A 21,564-nucleotide genomic window follows, 5' to 3' on the forward strand; every position below is an offset into this window, starting at 1 on the left:
CTAATGACAGAAATATGCTTTAAGTGTAAATTTCAGGTGCATTTTTCTTTTTATTGCTACTGTATTCAGCAGTGTCTTGTAGAATTTTCTCTGTGACTGGTATTTTCCATTTCTGCTTTATTTCATCTGACACAACTGAGTAGAAGCAGTTGAAAACTTCAGAAAAATGAATTTGTTTTTAACCTTGTGCCATTTTTCTTTGGTTTTTCTCATCTGGTAGCTGAGAAATACCAAGACTAGACACTGCTGTGTTTATCTTTTGCATATAAATGCCTGGCAAACCAATATACAAGCTGCAATCCAGACTGGAAAGTATTTAAAATAAAGAATTACTGACTGCTTTCTTTAAACATACACATTTTTGGCACATCTGTAGCATAAGGGTGCACCTTAGGAGAAAAAAAAACATTTATAAAAAGGTCTTTGGGTAAGTTATTGCATTAACAATTTGACTCACATTTACAAAGATTGGATAAGGAATTTCTACTATAAGAAGCTATCACTACTCCTTGTTTTCTCTACTGAAGACCAAGGACCTTAAAACTAGGCCAGAAATGCTGCTCACAGTGTAATCTTGTTAAACAAAGAAAATCTTTTGGGGCTCAAACAAAAGAACAGGGTACAGTTCTTACAAATATGATCATCGTCAAATTGCTTTCCTTTTTGCAGCAGCCTGGCAATTATTTCCCCAACAACAGAATTATATTGCAACAGTCAAAGAAAAAAAAAAGGGGGGCCTTATCAGACCTGTCACATAAATGTATACAGACAATACCTTGCTCTTTGATTTTAGTTACAGAAAATAAATAACTTGATTCACCATAGATAGAGAGAAGCAACCACTGTGATTTCAAAACACATTGCGTGAAATTCTGGCCCTACTGAAGTTAATGAAAGTTTTGCCATTGACTTCAAGGAGGGCAGGATTTCACCATTAAAATATTAGCACGAGATACCTAGCATGCAATCTAGGCACCAATCTTTTAGGTATAAATAACATCAGTGGCATCTGAGTGTCATGTATCATCACAAAGCAAATTACTGTATTTCAGATTTAGAGTATTTCCACATTGAGTTAAAAGCTAAAGTATGCACTCTCAGGAAAGTATTCATTTGGTAATAATTTAAGTCATGGAACCATAGGAACCATAAAGATATAGAGTCCTGGGGACACTCTGTGGAAACAAAAGACCAGATCCTCAAATCCAACAGCCTTGATGTCAGTTTACACCAACTGTAGATATGTCCCTACATTTTAATTCTTACTGCAATTTAGAGGGAATAGGGAATACTATAGTGTTACACTCTCAGCCACTCTAGGGCCTTGCCCAGGTTATTCTCCATTTTACTCTTCCAGTACAAAGAGGCCTTCAATTCACAACATTCCTGTCGTTAATGAGAGGAGCTGGAAATGGCTACTACAACGGGTCAAGAAAACCATTCTGTCATTTGGCTGGAGGCACCTCTAGAGAACATATTTTTACTAGAGCTAGTTAGAAAATTTCCATTGACACTGTTTGATGGGAAAAAATTAGGTTTCAGCTAAATTAGAGTTTTCACAAAAAGTATAAGCTTTCCACGGAAAATTCGATTGCTCATCAAAAATTTGGCCAAAATCAAAAATGTATAGATTGATAGATTCTGAAATGCCATTGTGGTGCCTCATAGGAGTTGTAATTTGGGTCACTCATTCTCTTCTATGATCTCCCACGATGCATCATGGCCATGCAACAGCCATGATGCATCACCTCCCTTCTCACCAAGATGTGAGACAATGGTAATCTGACTAGGGAGTCCACCTTACGGAGGAGAATGGAAGCACCTGACACCTGAACTCTCAAGAGGGACTGCAAATGACATTTCAGAATCTATATGTTTTGATTATCTGCTGAAATATTTCAGGTTTCTCATGTTTTGCTGAAAATGATATTTTCAACAGAAAAAGCTCACATTTCTGACCTGCTCTGTAAATTATTTCTTTTCCTCTAAGATTTTGCCTGTTGCCTCTATAGCATGTCCTTCTGGGGTTTGATTAGTTAACAGTTATATAGTTAGATGCAAATCATTATAATTAAGTAGCATTAATTATGATTAACCTTGGTACCCTGGGGATGGAAAGAGCAAGCCAGGACCTCCAAAATTCTTAATCCATGCTGACAGAACATTACAAAAAAACTTTGAGTCAGATCAGCATGATGTTCTATTTTCTGTATTCCACATTCCTCATATCCTAATGGAAAAACATTCATAAAAGTGGGTCTTTGTCTGCCTTGGATTAATTTTCCCCCTGGGAAGTCATGGACCTCTTTTTTTCAGATCATCTCCTCCTCCTCCTCCACACCAACTATATATGATGCCAAATATGGAGGATAATGATTTATGGTAGGGTAATAAGAAACACAAGCAAGTGAACACTTAATGGTCCCGTTTTCAATACAACTTCTCTTGTACCTCAAAATATGTGGAGAAACAAAGCAAACAAACATTTGTATGACTAGCACATAATCCAAAAAGTGTTTTCAACATTTTCCATTTCCATAAAGAGCCAAAATGTATCTTCTCCATTTTTTGTTGTTGTTGTTGTTTTTAATACTAAAGGAAACAATATGTATAGTGAGAAGAGTTCTCACCATTTTAAGGAAAATAACCCAATAATCTCAAAAAGAAAAAAATGTTTTTAAAAACAATTTTATAAAAAATACATGGAAACACAACATAATCTTTTGGCAGCTATATCCCAGCATGGGAAACTGCAGACAGAATGAACTTGGGCTGAAGTTAAATACTAAAGAGAGATATTTAAGTATATGAAATCATTTCAGACAAGCAGTACTATGAAGTGCACCTCCATCCAGTAAGTACCTGCACTGTGTAAATATTTGCTCCATAAATTTGCAATAGAATCAGAGTCCAGTCTTTGTTTTCTTAATTGTGAAAAGGGCATTCACTCTAAAATATTTTCCCCTTTACTTAAAAATCAATAATGTGACTTAGCTACCTGATTTTCTAGGTGCTAGGTCCCAACAGTTTCCATTGTCGTTAGCCACTCAGTAATCTAATTTCAGTGGGAATTATGCATGCTCAGCCCTTCTGAAAAGCAAGCCCTTTTTATTTATGTGCCTAAATAAAACTTACATGACAAATTTTGCTAATGTGAGTAATTTCATTAACTTCCCATGGAAGTCATTGAGATTACTTGTATGTGTAAAGTTGTGCATGTCTATAAACATTTGCTGTTTCGGGGCCTACATCTGTAAAATTTCATTTTATTTTGACATTTATTAAATCATAGCAACATTCTTATGTTCACAGAGTTACCAAAAATGATAACTATATACAGCATACAATAGACTTCGTAGCTCCTCTAATGTAAGGTGTAATCCACTTCAAAGTGCATGTTAGAATGACTGGACAAGCTCCCACTTATTTGACAGTCACAATCTTAACCAACATACTAGCTTGAGCTAAAGAGCCAAGATTTTCTAGCTGAGAGCTGTAACAGACCTACATCATCTGTGGATCGGCACAAAGGGGCACCTGTTATACACACAAACCAGAGGGTTTCAGAAGACACAGGCAGTTATGCCACTTTTTTTAAAGTGATCATGCCTTATTTCTATCATGGTGCAAGAAAGCTCAAAAAAGTAGAGTTTGGGTATTTTGTTTGTTTTGGTTCTCTTTGTGGGATGACCTTGCTAGATTTTTGTCTCCCCCTGCCATAATAGGTCAAATATTTTAGGATATCATATCTGGATACCGGGCCCTGTCTATGACTCACTATAACATATGCAGGAAAAACCTCTCAATGACTTTCAGGACTTAAGTGAACAAGATTTCATTGTCTGGATTAATAGTGATGTATCAATTACATGCTCTAATGCATCATTCATGGTCATGTGGAAAAAGACAGAAAAAGTTTAGCGCAAACTGAAATTTTTACTCATTAGTAGACTTCATGACTTATAAAAAAACATTTCAATAAAAGTTTGCATCAGAAGCTATTTGAAAGACATTAGATGTATTTTTATGCCCACGTTGATTTTTTTCCCTGAGATATTGCTCCTAATAATACTCTTTTAGAAAGAATATTAACAGTCATTGTAAAAATGAAGACACCTACTTTTCTTGCAAAATAAGTTTGTTTTCCTTCTTCCAGAGGTCTTTGAAGTCAGAACTGAATTCATGCCAAATACTGAAGAAAGCATGAGGTGACACTTCCTTCTCTCCCATTTTTGGTTTCATACAGAAATAGGCTGCAGTTTCCAAAAAGCTGCCAAAGACAACAAAACCACCAAGTATTTTATTATCTATTGATATAGAATTTTCTTTCTGCATCCAAAACCTGGCATAATACACAATTGCTATAGGTAATAGGAGTGAAATATAGAGATTATCTAGCTCTGATGTTTTCCTGTACATATTCTAATATATTTCCTCAGCAAGGGTTGGGGTTTGATATTTAATCTCACACACGGTTTTTAACAAAAGCATTGTCCATTCTAAAGCCAAGAATGAATGTACTCTCTTTGGAGCCCAGCAAAGCCAGACCTTAACTCCTTTCCTCGCATTGCATTTTTATTATATTTGAAACCATTTTCAAAACAGAGCTGAAATCTAAAGCAGTTCTAACCACAGTCTTTCACTATGACACAATACAATAGACAATCTAGGTGGAACAGTCCATAGAAAGGTGGTGTTAAAACAATTATTTTCTACCCTAGACAATAGCAAAACTGGTAGCAACAGTCATGCTAGAAAATACTTATCAATCATGATTCTGACATAACTGTGTTTGACACCCATTTCTGAACATAGATATTGCTAGCATAGATGACAAAGTAGCGTATGTAGAGCTGAAGTGCAAGCAAGAATTGCTCGTGAAGGATACAGGGGGCTACATACCAAGATTTAGCACAATGGCTGTGATTTCAATGAAATTTGAAAACCCCCATAATTACAGCTTCTCTCCCTTAGTCCCAAATTTAAAAAAAAAAAAAAAATGGTCTCACGTGGAAAAAAAAATTAGGAATTTCAATTCAAAAGGATAAAGTTATCTCAAGGAATAGGTGTATAATAATTTTATTGAAATCTCATCAATTTTATTTGTAATTAAAATGCCAACATGTTCAAAATTCAAAATATTCTTCATACAATTATTACATCAAAATATGAGAATTTAAATTTTCACTTGTTTCTATGAAAAAAATGGCCAGTTTGTGAAAAAATGTTGTGGACAACAAAATGGCTCAGAATACAATTCAGAATTTTTTTTTTATTTTTGTGTTACAATATTTGTGTAACACTTCCAAAGCCTGCTGGTTTGGGGTGCAGAAGAATGGCACAAGACGACAGTAGAGCAATGGACACTAAAAAAAGAGAGAAGAGACAGACAGGGAACCAGATTGGTGTCCCCCGTCGTAATTCAGATTACTATTCAGCCACCCATGCAATAACATTTTATGAACCTTACATAGTGAGATCATATTAGTCACAGAATGAAATCTTGGCCCCGTTGAAAACAAAGGAAATTTTGGCATTGACTTCAATGTGGTTAGGATTTCACCAACTGAACCAACTGACTGATTACCTTAATAATAGTTACAGCAAGAGTGCTAGGACAGTTAGTGCACATGCCAGCCAGCTAATCAAAAGCATATGCAGAGTGACGGGCATTACAGGATGGCATGGGAATCTTCAAGCACCTTTTGAGTCAGTGGCCATTTTTGAGTAAGCTACTTAAAGACCCTTCTGTGTTTGCAAAACACAGAAAAATCAGAAGCTCAAAGAAAGAAGAGGCTCTGTTCTGACAAACACCTAGGCAAAGAGGCTCCAACAAATGACACAGGGATATCAGACCCAATTATAGCATGAAACAAGGGAACCCTAGTAGCGAAAGGACTGATCTGCAAAAAACATTATCATGCTGACTAGAAGATGAACATCACAAGAGAATGAAAAACAGTCATCTCAAGGAATATGTTTAAATTTGAGGTAACGAGCTATAATACCTCTACATGAAACTATCTCATCAAACAGGGAGCCAGGCCAGAATGAAATTCCAACAAATATGTGTTTGAGTTTGATAAATGGTACTAACATTTACAGAAGACATGAAGGCTTTCATTAACAATCCATGGGATCAAAGGGAGTTAGTGAGGCTTTTCCTCTGATCATTGCTAATCTTGCTGGGAACCACCAGTATAGCCAATTCAGCCATATATCTAGGTTTAACTCCGGCTAATGGCATTCCTTCTTCCAGTCAGTTACAGCAAAATGCAAGTCCCCTGCCAGATTGATCACCTCCCATGGCAACCAATTTGAGGGAAGGGGAAATTAAGCTGCTTGTAAAATGTGAAAGACCAGAAGCTTGGCAGATTGTCAGTTAATGTGCCATTTTTCTAACACCTGTTCGTGCAAATGCAGAAGACACAACCTGCGACACAGTTGGGCCTAAAAGCAGGAAGCCCCAGGAATCTAGCTAGTTATCCTGGTAGCACAGGTGAAAAAAATCCAAAGTAATCATTTCAACTTCTTCAGTCAGAGGTATTTTGATGTTCTCCTTATTGTATCTTGAAAGAGAAGGTGGTAAGATTCTGATATGAAAAGCAAAAGATCAAGATAAAGCAAGGGAGAAGTGACCCTAGATCCCCAGAAATTTGGGAAGGAGTAACTTGTTTATATTAGCATACTCTGTGAATATCAGATTTTGAAATCCATAAGATTACATATGTTAAAATAGAGAGACCTCAAAGCTGACTTTGGAAGGGACATTCAGTTTATGTCTCAATTACAAAAAGGGATTTAGACAAAGCTGCAAATAAACCCATAAGGTTAGGAGGGGATATTGTCATTTCAGACCACATTACTGAGCCACACAACAGATACCTTCTACATTGCATTTCAGCAGGGCAACTCATCCAAGTGCTTTGTTGGTCCTTTAACAAACCCTGAAGCAAAACACATTCCAGTAGTGCTTATAGCTACATGTGCAGCATGTGTATGGTAGTCAGAGTAGGGGATTGGGACTCAAGACCCCTGGGTTCCATTTCCAAATCTGTTTCAGTAACATATGACCTTGTGAAAGTCATATAAGCTCCCTGTGCCTCACCTACCGTATCTGTGAAATGGGTATACGTACTACTCCAAAGAGGTGTTGTGAAACTTGCTTAATGTTCATAAAGCACTATGAGTTCATCAGATGAAAGGTGCCTAAGTCCCCCATACTACTAAGTCATGTTTCAAAACAACACAAAATCTGTGTGTCAGAGAAGGTGGGAGAGAAGAGGGTTAGGGTTATTTTCAAGGATTAATAGAGGTACAGGAGGTCAGTGGCTTTGTTCCAGTCAGTGTGACTTTTCAAGCCTGATTAAAAATAAGGCATTGATGTTCACACTGCTGCCTTATCCAGACAGGGCAAAGGCCAAATATCTGTTAAAAGGATTTTAAATAGGTTTTCATATTCCCCACACTGGCCCCAAAGAACATTTAAATGTCTTTAAATCTGCTAAATCTGTGAAGGTGGTGGTTTCTGAGAAAATAAATAAGGAAGTTAGATTAGGGAAAGTGGTTAGCTTCCCTCCCTCCCCCAGTCTTTCCGCCCCCCAATCTAGTCTCTAGAAACTTAATTGTTTCATTTCCAGGCACATTTCAGAAAAACATCCTAGACCTTGCTACATGCTACTTATTTTACACCTATGCTATTGTGCATTTTTCTCCAGATATTCAACTACATAAAACAACTAAATCTAACAATCAGCATTATTAGAAAAACCTGACAATCACATCTTTAAACCTACTCTCCACCAGCATGTCTACCTACTGGGTCAAATCAATTAGAAATATTTTGTGAACAAGCCATAGATTGCTTTATCATTTTGTTCTCCAGTTAACACACTACAGCAGCTCACAATGATTCAAATTCAGGTCTGCCATGTGTCATACATTGATTGGACAACTATCTGTTCATCTGGCCAATTTATCAATACCAACAAAATGTGTGTGTATGGAGATTGCTCTCTTAATTTGTGGATGATATGAGAGTGCCTATTGCTGAAGGAAGAGGAATGGAGGAACAAACCAACAAATTGGCACTTTTAAGAAATGAATCAGAATTAGTGCTACTCAGCAATGAAGAAACAGCTGCAGAGTCTCCTCAGAAGGGGCTACCCAGGCTCCAGCAGCCAACAAATAAAGGTAACTGTAGGTCTAGAGACATAGTTTGAATGTCACTTGCAGTGACATTATTCCTGGCTGACCTTACTGAGAGATGGTTAACCCACACTCTCTCTCTCGCTCTACATCCCAAGTCCAAACACACAAAACAAAACACCTGCAGGCACATCATAGCAGCAGTGATCAATCTAAACATGGATTTAAGAGCATGAAGATGATTCTAGATTGTTTAACAACAAATGAAGGATTTTATCTGCAGCTTTACTTGGATGCTCCTGATACCTCAGGTTTTGGAGTCTAAATGATCAGCTGCTATTGATATGCCCTGAAGTTGCTACTCACTTTAGTAAATTTGAGTTTAATTAATTGACATTACCTCATGGGATTTTCCCCCATGGTAGCAGTTGTGAGGCTTTTGGGTTCCAGAAGCATTCCCTGATTCAGATAGTAGGTCTACCTACTTCATAAAGTACATGCTATCCAGTGATTAAAGTCACAGGTAAAACAGCTAATAACTAAGGTCGAGTAAGGGGAAGTGTAGGTATGTTTGGAGAGGGAGAAGAACAGCTAGATGTAATCAACAAGACAGTATACAAATGCATGCAACTTATTGCTCTATTTAAATTTGACATGAGTTGTATTATATTAAGGCCTAACTTGTGTAGTGAGGCTTTATAAGTCCATTATAAGGGCAAAATTTGGCCCTTTGGATTTAAGGTGAGACATGAAAACAAGAGTACAGTGTATAGCTAGCAGTTAGTGGCTGCTTTCTGGAAAGTTAGTCAAATGAATTGTCATTATTAACCCCTCTCAGCATCATTTTGTTTAGAGGCAAAAGCAATGACTAATATTCAGTTGTCTCTTGTATAGAATATACAGCTCATATAGTATAAACATATTAGTGAGAACATGTAACCATGGAAACTCCATCTATCTGATCAAGGTTAGGCTTATGATTTGGAGGGCTCTCAGCAGCTCTAGCAGGTGGAATTAAGCCTCTTTCCTCTTGGGTCCTGCTTCAAAAAAAGGATAAAAGGGGCTGGCCTCCTAGTTTCTGAGATAAAAGACTGGGAGAAACAGGATCCCAAACAGTCACTTGGACAAGTTGGTATATTTCATTCAGGTTCCCTTTTTATTGTGGTTTCAAGGTTATGAGTGCATTTTCATACACTGTTTTTACACATTTCCACCTATTGCCATCCTTGTCCTGCATAATGAAAAGTGGGGAAATTTGATTGTAAACACAAGTATAGGGAAAAAAAATCAAGCATTCAAAATTTTATAAGCAAATTTTGTTTTGTTAGGCAGAAAACAGTATTATTGTATTAAAAACAAAGCCAAGTTAACATACCACTTTAAATTAACTGCCAGGAACCATCAATCTTCCCTTGCTTTTGCCGATTTATATTGTGTAACTATGGTTTTTGTAATTTTGTTCTTTAGAGAACAAACTAAGGTCTCAAGTTTCTCCCCTGCCCCCCATAAAAAGTTTCCAAATGTTTGCAATGTTTTTCATTCTAAATCATCTTCCTCATCTCCACCCCTTCCATCCCATAAATGTATACTGAATGCAAAAAATGTTTTATTGCTCCAATAAAGAAAAAAAAATCAAACAACTTCGTATTTAGGGGGAGAAATTGCTTTGGAGGAATATCTTCACAGAGTACTCCTATGCCAGCCACCACCCAACATAAATCATAAAAGCGGAAGGCCAAGAAATTATATTGTGGCAGACTAGTATTTTGTGGTATTTTTCTATTCTTAATATAACAATGAACACTCAACATCCTTAATGCTTAATTATAACAACTGATAGTATCAAAAGCATAAATGAATAAATAATATAATTGCACAACATAAATATTTATAAGTTATACTTTATAATGACTGTAGCAGATTCAGCAACACTTACAGATTCAGCAACTGTCACAGAACATACAGTGTAAGTGGCAGAGAATCGTTACATTCAACATGCAACATTCAGAATCTAAGCTATTTTATAATCATTTCTTTGGAAAAGTTACAATTTGCAGGGGACTGATTGACTCAGGATGTTGCTAATGGATTATGTCTTTCATCTCTAGAATACCAATGCAAATGCAGCCCAGGCCAGTAATCTAATGCCTGAAGCCATCCAGTGGTTGTTGGCTTCCTCAGTCTAGTTTCCCCTGGACAAAGTCCATTATACAAAATCTACAACCACGACTGGAACAAAGCAGCAATCTTGTTGGAACTCTCAGAGGCCGAAGAGTGAAGTGAGCATGGAGAGTAACCTACCTTTTCAACCCTAGAATTAGCCCCTTTAGCTCAGGATTGAGATATTTTGGTAGGGCACTTTGGGGAATCTTGCAATGTCATTGCCAGTGCTGTACCTGCTCTATAAATAAGAATAGGATCTCTGGGTCCAGGGCTGTGAAAGTTTTCTAATTAAATAAAGGTAAGTTGTGAAGAGAATGCTAAATTATTTCTTTTTATTCAATATATGTTTTTTGATATTCTGTAACAGCTGTCAAAACCCTGGACCACAACCTTAGCCCTCCTTTTGGCTGTTTTGAACGACCCTGATGTAGAGGAATCCTCAGGTGATGAAACAATGACTTATCTGGCCTCTTTTTCCAGTTTGATGTCTGCAACTTAACAGTCACACAACCACCACTATTGTGCACACCTGTTGAGTTACGTGGAAACATGGTAAGCTGTGTGCTTAACTGTCCATTTGTGATACATTCATGTACATCCATCTTTGAAAGTCAGGAGAAGATGTATGTTAAGATTAACATATGAGCTTCAATTATATTTAATGATCCCTTAGCCAGTTTAACTTGCACAATGAGGTGCCTATTGACCCAAATAGTAGTGGGTCTGATCCACAATCTGTTGGTCTCATGGCAGCAAGCTAAAGGTATTTACCTCATATTAAGTTCCAACTTTCCTCCAGCTGTTCTGCTAACATACCTTATCTTCTCAACCTAGTGCATTTAAATGCATGTCTACACTGAAAATAAATCAAAACCAAAACCAAAGCGACTCATGACAGTGAAACTCAGAGCCACAGCCAACTGAGTTGGGCTATTGGGGCGTATGCTACAGGGCTAAAAATAGCAATGTATGCTTCCCCACTTAGGCTGGAGCCCAGCTTCTGAGACACCCCTCCACCCGCCTGAGTCTCAGAGCCTGGGCTCCAACCCAGCCCTGAATATCTTTGCTGCTATTTTTTAGTTTTGTAGTGCAAGCCCGGTATGCCAGAATCAGTTGACTGGGCTCTGAGACTCGCTGCTGCAGGGTTGGGTTTGGAGTTTTTTTATGCTGTGTAGACGTACCATAAGGCTACCATTTTTAAAGGAGTTGTGTGTGTGAGACATGAAGTGACTTTCCACATAATATTTTTTGTTTTATTTTGAGTAATTTATTTTATTGACATAGGCCCAGTCTTGAAAGATGCTCCATGCTGGTGAACCCCAATGTCTCTGTGGATACTGGATGTCTCTGCAGGATGAGGGACATCAATTTCTTTAAATATATAAGTAGAAAGCTCCACATGTATCCTATTAGATTCAATATACATACAACATTAAACACAGCTTTGGCTAATGCCTGGCATCCCCTAAAGAAGCTGGGTAACAGAGTTGGGGCTCCTAATGTTTGGTATAGTGAGGAGACAGTGCTTTTCCATCAGCCTCTTACCCCTCATGTTCTACCAGGGGAGGATGGTGAGGTCTCTACAATGGGCTGGGGACCTGCCATGGAAGAAAACTGGGCTGACAGCATGCCTCCACCAGGTGGAAACAAGGAAGGAATGATGACCTGCACTGTACAGGTTTTTGGTGGATATGTCCCAGATGAGTTAAATTAATAAAGTTGTGGCCTAATTAAACCACATTTCTTGCAATTGTCTAACTTAGCTGGTGTGCCCCGGACCTTGGGATTTAGATCAGGATCTAGCCCATAAGATGGTTATTACAGCAGAAGGGAAAAGAGCAATGCCTGCAGGGACATATCTACTCTTCCTACTCCATTTTCTTCTCTTCCTGCTCCACTTTCCAACAAAAATGTGGATGAAAAAATTATCTAGGTTAGACAAGACTAAACTGTGAGGAACTACAGAAGAATCTAGCTAAACTTGCCAATTGGGCAATGTGATGGAAGATAACTTTCAATGCATGCAAGTGTAACCCACACACCTCTTGGGTGTGGTGTTCTGTCCCATCTAGTGGCATAGAGACCACTTAAAGAGATAAAATGAGTCTGCTCTACAGCCTTAGCTAACAGCGAGTTGGCTTTTAGCTCATGCGCTAGAGGCTCATGCACTAAGCTCCAGAGGTCCCCGGTTCGATTCTGTCTGTCGATGATTGGGGTTCATTGGCATTACATAACCACAAGGTGATGCATGCTGCAAGAAAAATATGATTAATCATATTCGAATTCATCTGTAATCTCTCAAGCAAACAATCTTGGCATCACTGTAGTGAAACCACTTGCTGAACATGCAGTGGTTATCAAAAAAATAAACATGCTGGAACTAAGGATTTTAATTTCTGCAATTAGAGCCTTTTTTTGACTAACTCCTTGTTTTGTTTTGTTTTTTTAAACTCCTTTTCTAAAAGCTCAGTGCCACAGTGCTAATTTTCAGCATGATTCTTACCTCAAACATATTGACTTTAATTATATTGGTGTCACTATTGCTTAGTATTTCCACTATAATTGCTTCTTGAACTAACTCCTGCATCTCATTTACTGTAGAGCTAAGAATAGACCCTCCTTATGAGTCTTAGAACTAGCTATTCCAAGAAGCAACGATTTTTGATGGCATAAAATTGGTACTTCTAAGCCTTGTCCCAGAGTGAGATTTGATACATGTTTGTGTTAGCACTTGAAGTCCCCTAATAAAATTAAATATATAGCTATGATGTGTAAATTCCTACTGTATGTAACTCACACCAGTAATACGAGCCACCAAGTGAGAAGGAGATCCAACAGGGAAGGAACCAACTGTCAATTAATGGAAGGTCACAAGGGTATGGGCAGCAGGGAAAACAGTAGTGAAAGGGACCCAGAGGAGAAAGAAAGAGTCCAACCGTATTCTCTGACCTTTCAGTTTAATTTTATTTTTTCTGCTCACTCTCTCTCTCTCCACTCTCAGCCTTGCTAGTGGGAGCTTTCAACACATATTTCAAGCATTAATTCTATTACATTTTAGCTTTGCAGATCACCTCTGAAGGAAATCCAAACCATTGTGTGGCAGAGAGCGGGGTGGGAGTAATGCTTAAGGTTTTAAAGGCTTACCAGACTTAGGTGCTAAATTTCTAGTATTGCTTTTCAACAGTACCATTCTACTATCAGGTTTGTTATTACTCAAGGTGTCATCAACCTGTCAGCACAAGAGCAGGTGCGAAGTATTGGTCCCTACCATATCTAATGCCATTGAAGCTGATAGAAGTTCTCTGCATGCAAGGACTGTCCTGTTAGGCCTACATTATTTCTCAGGGAATTTTGGAGGTAAACATTCCTACAATTCACCTGTTGCTACAGCAAAGAGAGCAACATAACATTGCTAAATGCATTAAAAAAAAAGTTCTGAAAACAAAGAGGTGCCTGAGAGACAGCACTTGGGAAGCACTTTAAACCCTAGCAATGCTTGGAATGTAGAAGTACCTGAACCAAATAATAAAATAAACCAAAACAAAAACATCCTGAAATGGGTAGACAGGTGTTCCATATCCAATTGTACTCATCCTAAATTCCCTTGCCAATAATTACATTAGTGTGCAGAAACCATTCATTTGTCCTTTTATTATAAATCAAGTATCTGTTATTGCATCACAGAGCAAATTTCAATTTCACATAGCAGAACTTATTCTAAATTTTCATATAATTTTAAATCAATCACAACGTAACTCAGCCAGGATGATAATCCAACATTTTGGCCTATCTGGCCTTCACTAGGGATCAGTAGCAAAATGCATATGTAAAGCTCTTTTCTACAGCCTTCAGCCATCTAAGGAGTCCTAAGGAAAGCAGCCCTTAAATGGGAATGCTTCCTTGTAATCATATCTTATCACCATTTTGCCTGCAATCCTAGTAAACAGTGAAAACATATACATAAAAATATAGTTTATAATATTTGGAAGGGATACACTGTGTAATAATCTAGAAGACTCTAAACATACACTGCTCCAAGCAACATCATTTTCAGAGGCTCCACATAAATCATCTGAAATTGAGTAATTTTCAGTGCAAATTAATTGTCTGGCTTTAGTACTTAGCTCCTGCTTCTACAAGAACCCGTATGAGAAGATATGAAGGCCGGGCACAGCTCTGACCATGTGCCAGTAACATGATGCTATAGCTGCTGCTCCTACCTTGCAATGAAGTGTGTGTGTGGGGGGGGGGGGGGGGGAGAGAAAGGAAGGAAACTTCTGTATCATAAGTACTGTATTTCAGTGACAATGACTGTCTGATATTGTGGGCATCTTTTTCCTGTAGTAAATTGTATGATCAAACCTTATCCCTTCTGAATTTCATTAAATTCAGTTTCCTTGCCCCCGCCCCCAAAAATGGCACTAAAATTTCTCTCCCCACTTCCAGAAAATAAAGGCCATGATTAAAAACTTTTCAGCAAGCAAAAATGTTCAGTAACTGAACACAAAGAAAAGGGCTGGGGGAAAGGAGAGGAAATTGTTCTTCGTGAAAACAAGGCCAAGTGTTTAATTTGAGTAGTATCAGAGGGGTAGCCCTGTTAGTCTGAATCTGTAAAAAGCAACAGAGGGTCCTGTGGCACCTTTAAGACTAAAAAAAGTATTGGGAGCATAAGCTTTCGTGGGTAAGAACCTCACTTCTTGCATCTGAAGAAGTGAGGTTCTTACCCACGAAAGCTTATGCTCCCAATACTTTTTTTAGTCTTAAAGGTGCCACAGGACCCTCTGTTGCTTTTTACAGATTCAGACTAACAGGGCTACCCCTCTGATACTACTCAAATTAAACACTTGGCCTTGTTTTCACGAAGAACAATTTCCTCTCCTTTCCCCCAGCCCTTTTCTTTGTGTTCAGTTACTGAACATTTTTGCTTGCTGAAAAGTTTTTAATCATGGCCTTTATTTTCTGGAAGTGGGGAGAGAAATTTTAGTGCCATTTTTGGGGGCGGGGGCAAGGAAACTGAATTTAATGAAATTCAGAAGGGATAAGGTTTGATCATACAATTTACTACAGGAAAAAGATGCCCACAATATCAGACAGTCATTGTCACTGAAATACAGTACTNGGGTAAGAACCTCACTTCTTGCATCTGAAGAAGTGAGGTTCTTACCCACGAAAGCTTATGCTCCCAATACTTCTGGTAGTCTTAAAGGTGCCACAGGACCCTCTGTTGCTTTTTACTAATTTGAGTAGAGAGTCACTTCATCCATCCATCCATCCATCCCTAGTAGAAGTTCAGTATTTCAGCCATACTGCTGTGGGCCGCAGGACAAAATGAGAAGTGTTTAACCTAAATTACCTAAGGATTATTTAAAATGATAACAATGTAACATATAATTCTTGGCCCTTCTCCTCCCAACACTCTCCCTCTCTTCTCCCCCCTCAAAAAAAAAAAAAAAAAAAAAAAAAAGTGGTTCCTGCTTTAACTTGTGAAGTATTTGACAGGTTCACAAGTATTTAGGAATGAGGGTCTAATTGGAAAGTGCCAGGTTCCTTTTTATTGCACTTTATCAATATTGTTAAGGGAGTGATGTAATTGTTTGGGGTATGGCGAAGACATTCCATGTCACTTCAGTGTTAATATCAGGCTGGAGCCTTCCTTGTCTGCCTGCGTAAGCTAGATAAACACAGACCTGTGTGCTTTCTTCTCATCTCAGGATACTTACTCAGAGAGACCTTGGAACATATGCCTATTGTGTGCTAAACATTTCACTTTTCATTTTATCCATGTGCCAGAAATCCATTCCTTGGATAAACACTTTACATACTGACACTCTTAAAGTCACTAAACATGATAAATAAAGAGAGAATACATCATTTCAGAACCGATTAAACATTTTCTCACTTGTGACAAATGAACAGCTATACACTGTATGGAGTCTCTAGAGCAGACATTCCATTTTCTTTGTCTTTATTTTGTGTGGAAGATTAACTTTCCATTTCAGCTCATCTATTGCACAACTCAGCTCTCTGAAGTACATATTGTCGCACTGAGCCCAAAACATTATTCAAATTAGATTTTTTTTTGCAAGTGCTTTTTACCTAGAGTTTCTGTATTATTATGGTGATGTCAATTTTTAACATTTTATGCTATAGCTAAAAGGAGAGTCTGTGTTTCTTGCTAGAAGTTAAAGAAATACTATCATGAGGTAGATTTTAAGTTGTACATAGGCTGAAGTTAACCACTTCAAAAAGAAAAATCCAAGTACATTAATCACATTAATTTTGCTTCATCTAATCCATCACTTTTTCTTGTACTACTTACTTCTCTATTCATCCAATGCATTGCTGTTCTACCTATGATTAACAGAATGTAACTAATCTCTTAGTTAGCTTTCCTAAGCTCTCCTCCTTTAAAAAAGTTCAAATCCAAGCATTTTATTTCGAAGATATTTAAAGAAAACTTTAGCAATGAATGTATCCTATTCAAAGGAGATTGACCAAGAAGCGGCCTTCAAATTCTTAGCAAAATTTTATTCTAGTGGCTGAATGAGAATTTCAGTAGTGGGAAGGGAAAGAAGGGAGAAATGTATTTTTTTAAAATACACATTGGTGCACTGAGTCCAAAACATTATTCAAATTAGATTATTTTTGCTAGTGCTTTTTACCTAGAGTTTCTGTATTTTTATGGAGTTGTCCAGTTTTAACATTCTTATGCTATAGCAAAAAAGAGAGTCTGTGTTTCTGGCTGGAAGTTAAAGAAATATTATCATGTAAATGTATTTTTCCATAGCTAGTGAGTGGACAGAATAAATTCTGTCTCTTAATATTAAATCTTGGGTCTTAACATCATTGTTTTGTATACAACATAAAGGCTGCTAAAAGCCCAGATCATCCTTGCTAGACACATGCATGATGTGCTTATAAGGCATAATTCCTTTCCCCACCAACCTATGTAGGATCTAGATTCTGCAGAGAGAGGGAGAGAGAGGGCTAGTGGGCAGGAATAGACAAGGCCAGAGGAAGGACCATGGTGATGGACATTCTGTTCTCTTTTCCACTGTCCCTATAGACATTAGGTGTAGCCATAACCATGGCCACAGGCACACATCATTAGAACAGTTCCAAATGAAGCTAGGCTGGCAAGGAAATGGGGAGGAAGCAGGGAAGAGGAACCAATCAGAAACAAAGGCAGTGCTGAGGCTCAGGGTCCCTGGACAGAATCCTTGGGGATTTGCTAGGTTCGGAAGTGAACTTTGAAGCCTGACAGAACAATACAGTCGGAGTGCTCAAAAATTTCACTTGCTTACCCAGAGGTTGGGTTTTACTATGGGATTTGGGTTACAGCTTTTGAAGATCCTGAGCCTGCAGTTTAGCAATTATAAAACTCTAAATAATTTTAATTATGTCTTACTTATAATTTACCATGGCTTCAGATGAGCTAAAGTAACATTTTTTGTTCCATTTTCACATCATGAGCCCCACTCACAAAAGTATTTATGCTGCACTACTTAGCAATCCTATATTCTCCCAGTTGAATTGAAAGAGATGAGAGCAAATCAAAGCTGACTATGTTCTGGGGTTTTCTATTTACTGGGTATAACTTTGGCGCTATGATGATAATTAAATACAATTCTATGGAAAGAAAGTACGGTTTAACACCAAAAGAGACATAAGTCCTTGCATTTAATTAGCAAAGCCTATAAAAAGCATGTTAACCTACACACTTGTATCTAATAAGAAGTTCCAATTGCATTCACTAGTACTGGGTAAAAATAAATTAATTATACACCACAAATAAAACCAGGTAAACAAATGCATTTATCAGTCTCCTCAGAAGATCCTAGAATATAAACAGTGTTTGTTTACTTATTTTTCATTTTGGTCCTTTACTGTGACTGACAAAGTAATCTTTCCTCCCGTCACCTTTTACACCAACATTTAAACAAACATTGAAAAACACGTGTACATACATGTTACCCCCTCACACACACTACAAGTTGTGAAATACAGCACAGTTGAGGAATTTTCCCGATTTTGAAACTTTTACACTGCTCATATATGTAGTGAAATTTGTGGTTTCATCACAAAAATCATTTGAAGAAGAATTTGAGTTCTTACAGATCAAATCACATTTAATTATATCCATCCTTGATATTAAAAAAATATTATTTTGTACAGCAGACATTTCATCAGTGAAGAAACCAGTATTTAATGAATAATGGCAAGGGTGTGTGTATATTATATGTCTACTAAATCACCTAAGATCTTGTGTGGTTCAAACAGTTCACTCATACACCAATGTCTTTTTTTCTTCTTTTTCTTTTTTTAAAACAAAGATGGGTATATTTCTAGTTATAATAGTCTTCTGTGCATGCTTGGGTTGTTTTGATTTTCTATTCTAAAGTTCAAAACAAAGCTGACAAATAAATATCACTTGTATTTTTTGAACGCATTTTTTTGCTATCCAGAAAATTCAAAGGAAAAAGTTTTATTGCGTTAGTTCATCTCACCTTTTATGTGCTTCTGTCAGTAACTTCTCTTCATTTTCTTGGTCGATTTTAGCTGCACAACAGACAGGAAATGGATTAGCTACTAGAATAATACCTCACAAATTTCTTTAGTGATAAATGCTTTTTGTTGAAAATGTCCTGTAAAGTATTTATCTTTCAATTTATAAGAATGCGCATGTCAGGTTTTATTGACAAGTATATTAATTCTAAATCAACCATGAATTTTAGAACACAGCCCAATTTTAAAAGAATAAGCTCAAAAGGAGCTTGATGGAAAAAAAAATAGCCTCCCAATTTAACACAAATAAATGAGACCACATCATGGAAAAGGCTTAAATAAGTAGGCCTTAAAGAGAAAGACCTTGGAATGCCCCCTGAAAATCAACACTCTTGTGCTCTTATGGACCAAGAGGGAAATAATATTCCAGGAAGAAGTACTGAAAAATACCCTCCAACCAGGCCCCCCTAATATTTACATTTGATGACTGTGAGTAAAAGCCCCATAGCTGACTAACCTAGGAAAGAAGCATCTCTAGGAAATCCAGGATCCAAACCAGTAATGGACATGAGTGGCTGTACAAACCCCACAATTAGCGCATTGTTAATGAGAGTCTCATTCCCGCAGTCAGAGACAGCTATCATTTTGCCAACAATGGTGCTCACAAAGAGAATTCAAAACACTGAGCTGTATTTGCTATAAATTTGTAAAGACTCCATTTTCCAATTTTAATTTTCTTTTGCTTTTCATTTTATTCCAATTTATCTTATTTATGCAGGAGTCTTGATAGACAAGGCACACAAAACCACAACACATTTCAACTCAGAGATTTTACATTCTGAAGAACAGCAGAATGACTGCTATGTGCATGTGTAAGCTCAGATTAAATTTACTCCTATGCATAAGGCTAACAAAAAATCATGCACAATTTATTTTAACGGGTATTTTAACAGATTCCTTCAACCTGGAATCTGATTCCCCTCTTTGGTCCCTCAAAGCAAAAGTCTGCTGACTTGCAGAGTAATTTCCATAGCCTACTTTGAGGGTGTAAGTGGGTCTTAAGTGGCGTGGAGGCTCTGTGTTGTCATAGAATCATAGGACTGGAAGGGACCTCAAGAGGTCATTTAGTCCAGTCCCCTGAACTTATGGCAGGACTAAGTATTATCTAGACCATCCCTGACAGGTGTTTGTCTAACCTGCTCTTAAAAACCTCCAATGATGGAGATTCCACAACCTCCCTCGGCAATTTATTCCAGTGCTTAGTTTTTCCTAATGTCCAACCTAAGCCTCCCTTGCTGCAATTTAAGCCCATTGCTTCTTGTCCTATCCTCAGAGGTTAAGAAAAACAATTTTTCTCCCTCTGCTTTGTAACAACCTTTTATGTACTTGAAAACTGTTATCATGTACCCCCCTTCAGTCTTCTCTTCATCAAGGTTGAATTTCTATACAGGATTGTAACATATGGCAAAAATCTAAAACAATTCTTACTTTTCATTCAGTTTACCACTTCACTGCTGCCAGCCATGCTCATCTAATAATGGCTGCTCAATATTGCCCCCACATTATAGGTAAATCACCTTTTGAAATACTAACTTCTACATTTACAAAAGGATGCTACTGCATCCTGAAACCATTAGTAGTTGCAACTCTGGCCGGAAATGATCAGAGCGGAAAGTGAATTTCAAACTGGTAGTAAGAATAATCACCAATGAGGATTCCTTCATCCATATAGCTCAAAACACTTTACAGAGTTGGGCTAGCACTACTGTGCCTATTTTACAGAGGGCAAGAGAGATGCAAAGTGATTTGCCCATGGTCACACAGCCAGTTAAAGCCAGGATGTGAATCCATGCTCATGGCTCCCACTCCAGTATCGACCCATTCAGCTATATACTTTTTAGCATAAAGATCACAGGGCTGACCCTGAAGCCCTTGCTATAGATGTAGTGCTTACTACCATGAGTTGAGATCAACAGGATTACATGTGGTAACACGCATTATTTCTAGCAATAGTTATCTGAAAGTTCAGGCCCTATTTCAATGTTTAAAAAACAAACCACAGCAAACTTGAAGAGCCCATGAAGCCTGCCTGATTATGGGTTTCATTACTAGCTTGAAACTCAGCCCAGATTCTTATAAACATTTGTGTAGCTTCACAATGCTTTTGAGAGAACCTGAGCCCAGTGTTGATTAAACCTGGGCTGACTTACGGGTTTACATGAGAGCCTTGCAGGGCTTCAGATGTGAAACCAGGTGAAACTTGGCAGTTTAAACTGAGCTTCATTATAATAATATATATATTTCTAACTTCGATCCTGTAACTTAAAGTGACACTCATTGTGAAACAATGTGGATGAAGACTGAACAAAATAGTTGAAAAGCTCCCTGTGTAGCAAACGCACCAATCTCTCACTTTCGGTTTACAAAGTATCCCTATATAGAACTTCTAAAAATAAAAATAATTTATTACTGAAACATTTAACTTGGGCTCCTCTAATCCGCTTAAAATCCACTGCAGAAAACTTAGATTGGTTAATGTTTGACAAGCTGAGGTCAGTGGTTTTTAAATGCCTGTACAGTATCTGAAAGTCATAACTAAACAACATTCCCCACTATTTCCAAGATTACTTGGTTCTGACAAGATTGTTCAAGCTGGCGGCAGAGTTTTTTCCCTTCTTTGCCCATTAGATGGTTTATACAAGCTTACAGGTCAATTGTTTACTATATAAAAATGGGGAAAATGTTCTG

The 21,564-nt window shown here is 37.6% G+C and overlaps 1 protein-coding gene across 2 annotated transcripts in view; it reads right to left on the reverse strand.

Moving 5' to 3' along the window:
* The window catches only part of FMN2 (formin 2), a 229,686-nt gene that overhangs the window by 22,526 nt on the left and 185,596 nt on the right, over positions 1-21,564 (reverse strand). For both annotated transcript variants that reach the window (XM_034765035.1, XM_034765034.1), the window contains 2 exons: positions 18,819-18,870; positions 4,121-4,270 (listed from right to left, as the gene is read on the reverse strand). In XM_034765035.1, the coding sequence (XP_034620926.1) occupies positions 4,121-4,270; positions 18,819-18,870 (202 nt within the window). The remainder of the gene's footprint in view (positions 1-4,120; positions 4,271-18,818; positions 18,871-21,564) is intronic.

The sequence above is a fragment of the Trachemys scripta genome, chromosome 3 (assembly GCF_013100865.1).
Source record: "Trachemys scripta elegans isolate TJP31775 chromosome 3, CAS_Tse_1.0, whole genome shotgun sequence".
Classification (NCBI taxonomy): Eukaryota; Metazoa; Chordata; order Testudines; family Emydidae; genus Trachemys; species Trachemys scripta.